The sequence below is a fragment of the Nuphar pumila genome, chromosome 15 (genome assembly GCF_984573655.1).
Source record: "Nuphar pumila chromosome 15, dmNupPumi1.hap1.1, whole genome shotgun sequence".
Classification (NCBI taxonomy): Eukaryota; Viridiplantae; Streptophyta; class Magnoliopsida; order Nymphaeales; family Nymphaeaceae; genus Nuphar; species Nuphar pumila.
This window is the reverse complement of record NC_143263.1, coordinates 81,302,462-81,314,425: the sequence shown is the minus strand read 5'-3', so window position 1 is coordinate 81,314,425 and position 11,964 is coordinate 81,302,462. Positions and strand designations below refer to the sequence as shown.

At 37.1% G+C, this 11,964-nt stretch overlaps 1 protein-coding gene across 2 annotated transcripts; it reads left to right on the top strand.

Annotated features, from left to right (window-relative positions):
• Positions 1 to 9,613: 9,613 nt before the first annotated feature.
• Positions 9,614 to 10,757, top strand: LOC149815756 (small polypeptide DEVIL 4-like). Of its 2 annotated transcripts, XM_089990013.1 has the most exons (2): positions 9,614 to 9,645; positions 10,670 to 10,757. In XM_089990013.1, exons 1-2 carry the CDS (start codon positions 9,614 to 9,616, stop codon positions 10,755 to 10,757), a joined length of 120 nt encoding a protein of 39 aa, XP_089846139.1. The 2 variants fall into 2 exon arrangements, with proteins under 2 accessions (XP_089846139.1, XP_089846138.1); XM_089990012.1 differs by lacking the exon at positions 9,614 to 9,645 and having other exon boundaries at positions 10,623 to 10,757.
• The last annotated feature ends 1,207 nt before the right edge of the window (positions 10,758 to 11,964 follow it).

The following is an 11,964-nucleotide window of genomic DNA, read 5'->3' as shown; positions in this document are numbered from 1 at the left end:
CCCCCGTTTGGACCGGGGATGGAGGACATGAAACGGTGATGGAGGCGGGGGTGGAGGTTAACATCCATCCCTGGCGGGGATGGAGGTTCGTATTTTGAAACGGGGTGGGGGTGGAGACCTTGTCCCCCACCCGGGTCCACTGCCATCCCTACGTAGATGTCATTGATGTCATTTTTTACGAGTCACTGTACATACCAGCGATTCTCAAAATCCCTGCTATTTTTAAAGATTTTTTAAAAAAAAACCAACAAAAAAAGGGGCTAAGTAACACATTTCTCTCTCTCTCTCTCTCTCATATATGAATCATGCGTTTGCCGACTGTCTTGTTCTCTCCCTCAAAATCGTATTTTCCTCACGTCTAACACCGTAGATGTGATTTATAGGTTTTGTTTGGTAGGAGCCTACTTTTAGATCAACAGAATCTAACATGTATACAGGTTTTTTCAGTGATCTAAAATCCATGTCCACGAAGGTACTAGCTTTTTTACTCAGAAAAATATGTTTAAAAAAAAAAACATGATCCAAGAGTTTATTCCCACTAAATAGAGCATGTTAAACACATCTAACAGTTCAGATCTATCATAAAACACTTAAAACTTATGGGGCAGAACAAGAAATGGGGCCTCATATGTTTAGTTCTTATATATATATATATATATATATATATATATATATATATATTAGTAGTGGTGATGGTTGGGCTTATCAAGTTGCAGTGTATGAGAGCTCTGTCGTACAACAATAACTAGGCAATGAATTGGGCCCTTGGAGATGGACCAACACCCCATAGTCGATCCACGGGTAAGACTTTCTGAGAGGGAGGGATAGGCCATGATGTAGAGAATCAACCATCTTTTGAGCAAGACCATAGGATGTCTTTCTGCCTGCTTATATTTGTTGTTTGATATGGCCTTTAAATTCCTTCAAGCACCGAGACCATGCTGCCCAATTGTCTAATATCGCTTGTTGTCTGGTTGATTCCCCTTCAAGAGGGAACACCCCTCTAGCCAATATTTGGCTTGAATGAGTACTATGAGCGTGTTACATCCTTCATTTTCCTGAGGCTGATATAGTTTCCACAACCATTGCATAAGCAAGCCCGTGTTGGAGTTCTGCAACGATCTTATTCCTGAACCTCCTCTGTTTTGTGGGGAGGCCACCCTATCCCATTTGACCAATGATGTTTTTCCCTTCTCTCCATAAAAATTTACTACAGATTTTGGTAATCTCGCTCTCAACATCAGTTGGAATCCGAAAGATTGAGAGACAGTAGATCAGAACCGAAGCAAATACCGACGACTTGATGATCACCACCCAGACCGCATGAGATAGATGCCTAGCTAGGATGGACTGTATTTTCTTTCTGATGGACTGTATTTTCTTTCTGATGCGTTCGATCACCTGTCTTCAAAGAGAGGGTACAAAATGTTTGCTAGCAAGAAGACAGAGGTACTTGGCAGGTAAAGAGCCAAACATACAACCAAAAATGGTGGGAGGCTATAGCCTTTGAGACTTGCTCTCGTTCATCTTTAATCTTGAAATGAGAGCAAAGGATCTCAAAATAAAGGCAATACGACTCATCTGTTGGAGCGAGGCATGCCCAAGAATAAGAAGATCGTTCACATACTGCAATATTAAGAAATCGACCCAATGGAAAGTGACTGGGTTGATGAGGCCTGTGTTTGATGACTTCCTAAGCATGGCCGCAAGGCTTTAGAAGACGATGTCAAAGAGAAGAGGGTGTTGGGGTTTCCTATAAAACAATACACAGAAAGGGTACCTAAAAAACGTCATATTGTGTGTGCGTGTGTGCGGTCGGCGTTCTCCTCATCCGATTAACGCTCACGATGAGCCCAGGCCTTAGGTCAACGATGAGCAGGACCCTATACCACATCAACTAAATGTGGGATTTGGGTAGACTTAGAGTGAAACCCTCATCATATTCATAGCAGCCTACCACCTTATATAATGGGGAAAGAGGCAGTTACGTATGCAACTGCCACCCACTATCTCCACATTACGTGGCCCACTAATGGTGTCAAACCGGGTCACTCAAATGGGTTAGACCCGATTCATATGTCCAATATTTTTTCACTTGACTCATTGACACCAAAAGTGCACTAAATCGATATCTCGATTCAATTCTTAATGTGGGTTCACATGCTACCCTTTATCACGAGAATGAATCATATGAGTCATGGAGATGAACATTCTTTTATGAAATGTTATATTTTCATGTACTACACTATCATTCACCTTCAGTGCTTAAGCATGTTGAAATTACCTTTATGAATAGGTTGGTTTCTTACATATTCTTCTATTGGTCTTTTAATATTGTTATTCTGTCATTCTCTCTAACCCATATGAGAGATCTTTTATGCAAAATCAACAATACACAAAGTCATGAAAAATCAAATTCATATACACAAATGTGATCACATATAATGTATTGTCATACATCAGAATAAATAAAAAAGACCCATCCCCTTTACAATCTCGGTGCTAGCCCTTTAGTAAGGGGATCCATAGTTATTTTCTCTATCCCAATTGTATCAATACATACCAGATGATTCTCAGTCATTTCTTTAACAACAAAATATTTTAACTTTATAATCTAGATCCAGGTCTGAGCCGATATTTACCGGATCCAGGTATGACTCGGTACAAACTGGATCTGGGTCTGACCCGATCCAACTATAAACCGGGTCAGACCCTCTATTTTCGAATCAGATCCATACCCAAAACCATTATGAGTTTGGGTTCGATCCAATGAAACCGGCAGACTCGATCCACTAAAAAAAGGCTGGATCGAGCAGCCTCAGGTTTGGTATGATAGACCCGATCCGGTATCCATTCCAAAAACCCAAAAGTGCATTCGGTTCATGAGAAAATCGAAAACCCTTTCGATTTTCACATAAACTGAATTGCCCCCTTACTTGGTTTCACGATGACCCATGCTGGTGTCAAACCGGGTCACTCAAATGGGTTGGACCCAATCCATATGTCCAACGGAGGGGACAAGAGGCAGCCTTGATGAAGACCAACTCTAGTTTAATCGTTGATTTGAATAACAGGTGAAGCAGTGGTGAGTCTGGTGACGAGTTCTCTAATCCAATTTCCTCGACGAGACCTTTGGGAGGCTAGAAGATGAAAGAAGTGTTTTTATCTTCCCATTTTAACCAAGTTATACGATACATTTTCTTCCACTTTATCTGCTCTTTAATCCTCCATTCCCTGGCCAGCAACTCTAGGTGTTCAATGCATGAAGTGAGGTCCGTGTCCGAATTAAAGCCTTAGAGCAGTGGATCTGTAATTCCTATTCCCAAGATGCAATCTTGGAAAACTTTGATAAACGGCAGTCGTGCACCCATTGGCAGAACCAGATTGGATCAGATTAATGGTAAATATGAATCCAAATGAACTCAAATTAGATCCAATCAAGAAAAGTCAAAAAGGACAAAGGCTATCAATAGTTTAAAAAAAAAAAGATTTCAACACAATAGGAAACTAATGTCCATTTAAATGAGATTAAATACCCTAACTCTTTCTATATGGGAGTATTCATATTAAAGAAATCAAAACAAAAAATCCCCTAAACTTGAATATTTAGGAACAATATTAATACAATCTATAGGAAGGTCCCTCTTGAGGCTCGCAGATTTTATATCAAAATATAAAATAATCTAGAAAGGATCTAAACATTACCTTGAAAATTTAGTTCAATTAATTAGAGGAGATCACAAAGTAACAAATAAAAAAAGTAATAATAATCAATCCTCAAAAACTCTCTAAAAGCTCTCTCTCTCTCTCTCTCTCTCTCTCTCTCTCTCTCTCTCTCTCTCTCTCTCTCTCTCTTTATATATATATATATATATATATATAAAGAGAGAGAGAGAGAGAAATGGGTCCGTGCTAAACCCATTTGGGTATAAACCGCGTGCTAAATAGGTTTTTCTGGCTTTTTTCATTTTATTTTTAAATTCTGACAGGAGATGTGATCTATGTACTTGATTTTATAGGGATCAGCTCTTGAAGTGTTTGATTCAAACACATGGATGGGTTTTTATAACGTTGGAAAGGGTCCAAAATCTTTGTAAATTTTTTAGGCTCCAAACATCATTTTTTTATCAAAAAAACATGATCCAGGTGTAGATTCTTAGTAAAATCAACCATGCCCAATACATTTATGGGACCAGAATTGCATAAAAAATACTGGAGAAGCTGAAAAACCCATTTAGAACGTGATTTAGCACCAAATGGGTTTAGCACAGATGGTGGTAGCTTCCTACCACGTTTATGGCCTACTGCCTGCCTACCAGGCTTTTGAAGTTTTTTTTCCATGTTTTCTTTAAATTTGACCGTACATATATGTTTTACATATTTGATTTTATAGGAATAAACTCTTGAATTGTTAGATTTTGATACACAAATAGGTTTTTGTAAGGTTTAAACCCAACATATATGTTGCAAAGATTGTGTTGGTTTTAGCCCACCATACCTATGGTTGTCATCCCAGCAGCATAAACATATACTGTTGTTCTAAACATTGTTCTAGCTGAGCTCTTACAAGCACTTGAAATTCATTTTGGCATGCTCTATGTTTTTGTTGCCCCTTTCATTGTGTTGTTTTTTAGTTTTATGTTTTTTTATGGTTTTATGTGTTAAAGACCACCCCTACCTTTTCATTTTTGTACAAAATGACATATATTTATTTTATTTAACTTCCCTATTTGTGGCATCATTCTCTCTTATCTGCTAGAAATTTATGTTCTTTGGTATTCTCGCGAGATTTATGAAAATCTCAAGCAAATGTTGTGAGAAATTACCCAAAAGTTAAAGCGGTAATTTCTTGCTACATTTTCAATTTCTCATGAGTTTTCCTTAAAAAACATAAATATCGCATTTTAAACCTGATATGTATGTTTTTATTGGCTATTATTATGAAAAAATGTGTGGTTTTTGTTTTTAAATCTTTTTTGTTTATATTTTCTTATAAAAATATTTTTTATATTTTAGTTTATTTTTTATTGCTGAGATTTTGTGAGAAAAAATGCAAGATTTTCAAAAAAAAATCAAATGGTCATGGGTTTTTGGCTGCTGATATTTTGCCCTTGAGTTAGCACTTACTATTGTTTTAAAGTTACTATTTTGCCCTTGCAGCAATTGAACTGCACGTCTGGGCTTTCTGTTCATTCCCCACAAAGTGGCCACTATGAACAACTCCGTCTCTTTAGAACCAATGAATGAAATTGTGGAGAAAGAGAGAGTGGGGACATTTGATTAACATTGAGAAACCTTTGGTGTCTAATTGAAAACCTCCAACCGTTTGGTGGACAGGTGAATTAGAGTCAAAAGTTTAGTTTGTATTTGAAGATTTTCCTACAAATAACAGGGATAATATTTGCCACCCTTGTGGGTAAGAAACCCTCGTATATTCGACATCGTTAGAATACTTTTACCCTTCACGACTGCAAATTTAGGCATTTTTGTAATAAAATTATACCATCCATCGAATATGTCCAACACTCATTTAAATCCAGAATCGCAGGTTTTTTTATTCAAATTTATACCTCACGAATTGGCATCAATTTATTTACAAAATCTAGGTTAAACTAAAACCACCAAAATCATAAATATCATACTCTTTTGCATATACATTAATATTTTGCATAAATATATTTGTAAAACACTTACCACTAATTTTACAAATATCTTACTTTTTGCAAATATTGAACGCCCTTACAGAAAGTTATTTGCGAATCTTCAGATATTGCAAATATCATACTTAAATATTTGCAAAATTATGACAAATAAGTAAAATTTCTTATTTTTTGTGAATTTCTTAAATCATATATAAATCTGCTATGAATTTTTGCATATAACAACCCACATAACAGTGAATATATGCAAATAGATATTCAAATCATTTAAACATTCAAATGATTTTAAAATATATAAACAATGACATTATATACAAATTATTCCAGAGTACTTTCAGTTTGAACATTCAAATCATTTAAACTACATGAGCAGTGGTTTTAGTTTTACATTCAATCAATGACAAATAAAGGACTCTATAAAAAAATTTATTCATAGAAACATTCAAATAACATTATATACAAATCAATGAGTTACAATGTTGATCTTCGAATATATACAAAAAAATAAAAAATAATTAAATAAATTTGTATGATTGAGGATATTGTGATTGTGTTCAATGTCCTTATTTGCATTTTTCATAAGACCAACTTGAGTATGTATCATATCCTCTTGAGTACACACCATATTCTTTAACATACAAATTTCTTCAAGTGCAAGTGTCACATCTCCCTCTAATCCACTTACACACTTTTTGTGCTTCTATCCAACTTTCTTCTTCCCCTGAAAGACCCTTTTTGTCGTTAAAGGACATTCAACCTGCTGAGAGGCTACAAAATTATCATTGGTGGCATGTTTCATGGATGATAAGCCGATATCTTTGGCGACCTTGCGCTAGTCATGAAGTTTGAAGAGGAACACCATGATGTAATCCTTTGTCTGATCCTTCATGTCATGTGATAGAAATTTAATAATTGTGTGAGGGCGACTGGTTGGTTGTTGTACACACTCAAACTATCAAACGACTTGACTAATTATTTGGAGCTCAACTTTATTCATATTGTGCATCCAAATGTCTTTCTGGCGATGTCCTTAACCCTTACAACCGCATCAGCATTTTCTTTCTCCTCTAATGTGCCTTCATAGAGGCACCAGTTTACCTACATTTTCTTTATGGTTAGGCCTACAGATATTCATTTATTTAAAAAATATACGAAATCTCATTAACAATACTTATGTTTTCCCTAGTCAACCTGCGAAGTGAAGTAGTGCAATCGACACATAACATGCGAGAACACACCAATCTTCGATCACGACCCTCTTCATTGCATAGCCAACTCTATATTGCATCACGTTGAAATTCATGAGCAACATCATGTATCTAGGGTCTTTCAATGGATATGTTCTCCTATATCCAAACCTGGATAGCAAGAATTAATATATAGTATCTATCAAAACACATTATGTAAGTATAAAAATAATTATAAATAAAAAAGTTTATGTACAATGAGAGAATAAATATTTCCAATAATACCAACATCCCAGCAAGATTCTTTCTTCCGCTCATCGTACTACTCAAACTTGCATGCAGGTGTAATCCAGAACTTTCAACAATTCGATATACAATGCATGAACCAACTTTCTACCAGCGTAGATAAATAAGCATGAGCCAAAGAAGTATAGCAAGAATGTTCTCACCGTCTTGTCTACCCTACTACCATCTTTTCCTCCAGCACACGGTAGTTTCACCTTCATCTGCCTCCCCTTACTGGTGTCATAATTGCTTTTAAGCCATGAAAACTTGATCTTATCAGCTTCAAACCCATCATCATATGCTTGCAAATAAATATCACACAACTACTTAAAAAAATTTCACTGTTGCTGACTATATGGCTTGTCACGATACTTCAGTCAGATTATTTGTGTCATGTCTTCCAACGTATGGTCATCTCAAGATCTCTGAATATGAATGTGTTGGTTGTTGGATTTCAAAACTACACAAGGGCCTCTAAGAGGAGGGTGACTAACATTTTATAGCGTGATCTTCAAGAATTTACGAAAATGTGTTTGATCTAACAACTCCATTATTTTCTCTGTTAGTATTAAAAACTATTGATAAGCTTAGTTTTAGTAGAATTGATGCATGAAGGATATTGACTCTTCTAAATCAATTGGATGATAATCCTGTAACTAAAATTAATTTTATTCAAATCAGACAATTTCAATGAATTCACATATATATATATATATAATCAATAAAATCAGACAATTATAATGAATTTTTATATTTTGCACATATACATGATAAACTAATCAATTGAATTCATGTATAGTAGCAATATATATAGTAGAATGTAGGTGCTTGAACATTAGGTTCTTGTGAAAGTACTTGATGGGGTTTTCAAGTTTTTTTTTGTTTTTTTTTTAAATTCTGACCATATAGATGTGATCTAAGTACTTGATTTTATAAGGATCCACTCTTGAAGTGTTTAATTATCACACATTGTTGGGTTTTTATAAGGTTCAAAAAATCAACGGTTCAAATTTTTTATAATTGTTTTAGGCTCTAAATGTCATTTTTTTCATTGAAAACACATGATCTAGGTGTGGATTTTTTGTAAATCAACCATGCCCAACACATTTATGGGATCAAAACTGCAAAAAAATACACCAGAACAGAAAATCTCATCAAGCACATATTGCAAGCACCTAATGTTCAAGCACTTTATTATATATCAATTTAATCAATGGAATCACTCAATTGCAATAAATTTTTTATATTTTGCACACATACATGACCAACTAATCAATTGCATTCATACTTAGTAGCAATAGCAATAATATATATATATATAATCAATTAAATCAGTAAAAATTTATTTGATTGTTTTTTGTTTTTTTATATATCCATTTACTTATTTTTTAATGTTTTTATGAATGAATTGCTATTAAATGCATAAATAATGTTGCTTTCACCTTAATGAAAAACAAAATCTAGCTTGACAAGTTTTGTTGAAAAAGCCTCACCTTCATGGGATGAGCTTTTTCAAAGGGACTTGATAATTTAAGGGTCTCTAATCATATGGTAGACTCGTCCGGTGGAAATATTGACTCCAACACCATGGATATGAATCCATCAATCCACTTGGTCGAGCTGATCCGGAATGCAGAAAATGTGGTTATTCCTGGTGGAAGATGAACTGAAGTTGAACATTTTCCTGATCCCGTAAGTATAGCATATTATGATGTTGATGACAACACATTTTCTATTGATGTGTTTGCTCATCTTAACGGCAATCCATTTCAGGAAAATACTTTAGACAATACAACTGAGATAAGACATTTACGGGAGGGAGATCAAAATTTTTCTATTTCACATTCTGAAGAAGGTAGTGCAGTTGGTTGGGATGAAGATTTGGCTATGTGAAGAGATTATGTGCCACGCTGAATTTATGATATCCATCAAGTTGGTGGTTATGGTTCTGCAGCAAACGGCCACATCAAAATTTTGGTGGATGTGGTCCTTTAGGCTGTGATGGGATTCATGTTTCTTCATGCAAAGCATGTTGTTCATCAGGAGGTATTGTTTCAGACCGATCTACTTTCAGTGTTTGTGATTACCGGAAGCTACGTTGTCAGTCGATTCTAAGCCCCTGACAGATATATTCTTAGCTGATATTAATACATGCTATTAAAATATTGGAGGCCCCACCAAAACAAGAGGCCCTATGCCTCAAAGAGGCTAGCCCGCCCTACTTAGGGATGGCAGTGGACTGGGGGACAACGGGGCTCCGCCCCACCTCACCCCGTTTGGACCTGGGATGAACGGCATGAAACGGGGATGGAGGCGAGGATGAAGGTTAAAATCTATTTTCGTGCAGGGGCTTTTCCTCGCTCTACCTCGTCCCTATCCCAATACCCGCCTAGCCTCGCCCCATCCCCAATCCTTTAAGGGATGACTATAGATTAAGGGGAAATGGGCCCCACCCCACCTCGCCCCTCATTTGGACCGGGGATGAAAGACATGAAACGGGGATGGAGGCGGGGGTGGAGGTTGAAATCCACTCTCGTGCAGGAATGAAGGTTCAGATTTTGAAACAAGGCGGGGGTGGAGACCTTGTCCCCCGCCCCCGCCCCCGCCCCGGGTCCACTGCCATCCCTAGCCCTACTGATAGGGATGTCAAGAGTCAGATTTTTCTGAAGTATCTTACCCGACCTGAACCCCAAGATCTGGGTATGGTTATACAGAAAGCTGACATGAATACCAAATGTGGTCGACCTCAATCCGATCCTGGTGACATGTGGTTGGGTTTTTTTTTTGGTAAAATATCAGACCGTTTAGATTGTTTGCTTATATTTTTACATAAATATCTAAGTTATGTGGATTGAGTTTGTGATTTCATTTTCTCGACCTAACACAAACTGAATGCATAACTTGCGTGCTTATGCTTATTATTTGATTGATTTGGATGCACCGTGATGGGACAGATATCCAACCTGTTGACAACTCTCTAAAAAACAAGGGACAAGGTGCATGATTGAGTTTGGGGTGGAAAGGTCCTTATTTCACATTCCTCATATGGTAAGGGGTTTGGCTAAGTGGGATGAGGCCTAGACCGTTTGATGGCAGTTTAAGTTTAAATTCCATGGTTATCACCCTCTGCCTAAGCCTTCAGAGTTTTAGGCAGAGAGAAACTAAGTACGTTAGGCTGAGGCAGCATGGCTAGGTCTCTACACCTGATGCAATTTCTCCAAGTAAAAAAAAAAAAAGGAAGAAGCTCATTTGCTAATTGGGGAAAATCTCTTTATCTCACAATAAAGTCATGATACTGAATGGCTATCTTTTTATAAATATAAAAATAGCTTAAAATTAATTTTTTTAATGACTTTAACATGTGCCACATTCTGATTGACATATATAACCATTGAACTCACATCAAATTTGTGCTGCACCTGAATCAAAGGCATCTGCTTATTCCACCCCAAGTTCTTCTTTCATTCAAGACTTCACAAGAGAGTGAGTCATGAAGATGGGAGCAGCTAGTCCATCAAAGAGAAGATGTCCCAGAAGAGGAATAGGAGGAGCACTGAGAGAACAAAGAGCTAGGCTCTATATTATCCGGCGATGCGTCGTCATGCTTCTTTGTTGGCATGACTAGTTCGACGGAACCGACCTGGCCAATTTTGTTTCTGAAGCTCAGATTTGGGTACTCTTCCCTGCTTACCTTGGAAAAAAAAAAAAGCTTGTGTCCTTGAACAGATAACCATCTTTTGGCAACTAGAGCTTCGACTTAGATAGTTTGCATGGAGGGTGAATTTGGAACTTTTTGCTGTGCTTGGGGGACTTTGAGTACAGTTCACACAGAATGAACCATGGCCAGTGGCCGGATTCTGGCCGGAAAATTGGAACAAGATTAACGATTGTCTGTATTAACTAGTGCTACCCCACTGAATCATGTGTGAATGTAAATACTGATTTTTGTTCCAACTTAAAATCATAGATGAGTCGATCGAGATTCAAGGTTTTGAGTAAGTTCTTTTGCATTTTCCCTCAGATCTTACCCTTTTATTTTTCTAGTGATCTGGAAAACTTGGGAGTTCAGCTTCCAAGATCTCTTTTTTAAGTCGTGGTAAGATTGTTCTGCTAGCCTTCTCTGATATGGACTAAGCTGTTTGATGATGCCGTCCAAAACTTGACCAAGTTCATGAAATCCTGCATATGGAGGATGTAACTTCATGAACTTGGCCACATCTTTGGCATGATACAAGTGAATTTTGAATTAATCAACTTGTTAAAACATATGGGTAAGCATCCCTTATTATTAGGAGAAAGGAGATCAAGGGCTTTTAAATGGCTTTTCCAAGTTATCTAAGTAAAAGAAGAATGGGTAAGCTAGCAAAGCAAGCCCCAAGGGTTTGGTATAGTGTGAGGGAGCCTTGGCTGCTAGACCAGTGTGGTCAGGGTTTCATTTTCATGAGTGTCAGCTCCTTGGACAAGGACATTATGTCTCTTATTCATGCCGAAGCAAGGCAACTCATCGGGGACAAGGGGTGCACCACCATTTTACACCGGAAAAGCGACCATAAGTACGGCAGACATAGCCAGCACGACTGGGTCTCTGATCCCGGAGTAGTTTCCCGGCTCATGGAAAAAAGCTAGCAAATAGATTTTACACCCACTAGTTCATGCATTCAGAATTGATGGACCAGATCCAAAGGATCTGATTGAACCCGAGAACCAATTAGGAGACTTTCTCAATTTTTTGGCCGATTCAGACTCTAAATTGAATCAAGCTGAATAGGTCAGCTTTTCACCATGAGATGATATGTGTCATTGAAAAATAAAATAATGTTAGAAGTAATTAA

Bases quoted from the DNA above. Each gene is read 5' to 3' on its own strand.
- LOC149815756 (XM_089990012.1), top strand. From the start codon at position 10,623: ATGAAGATGGGAGCAGCTAGTCCATCAAAGAGAAGATGTCCCAGAAGA.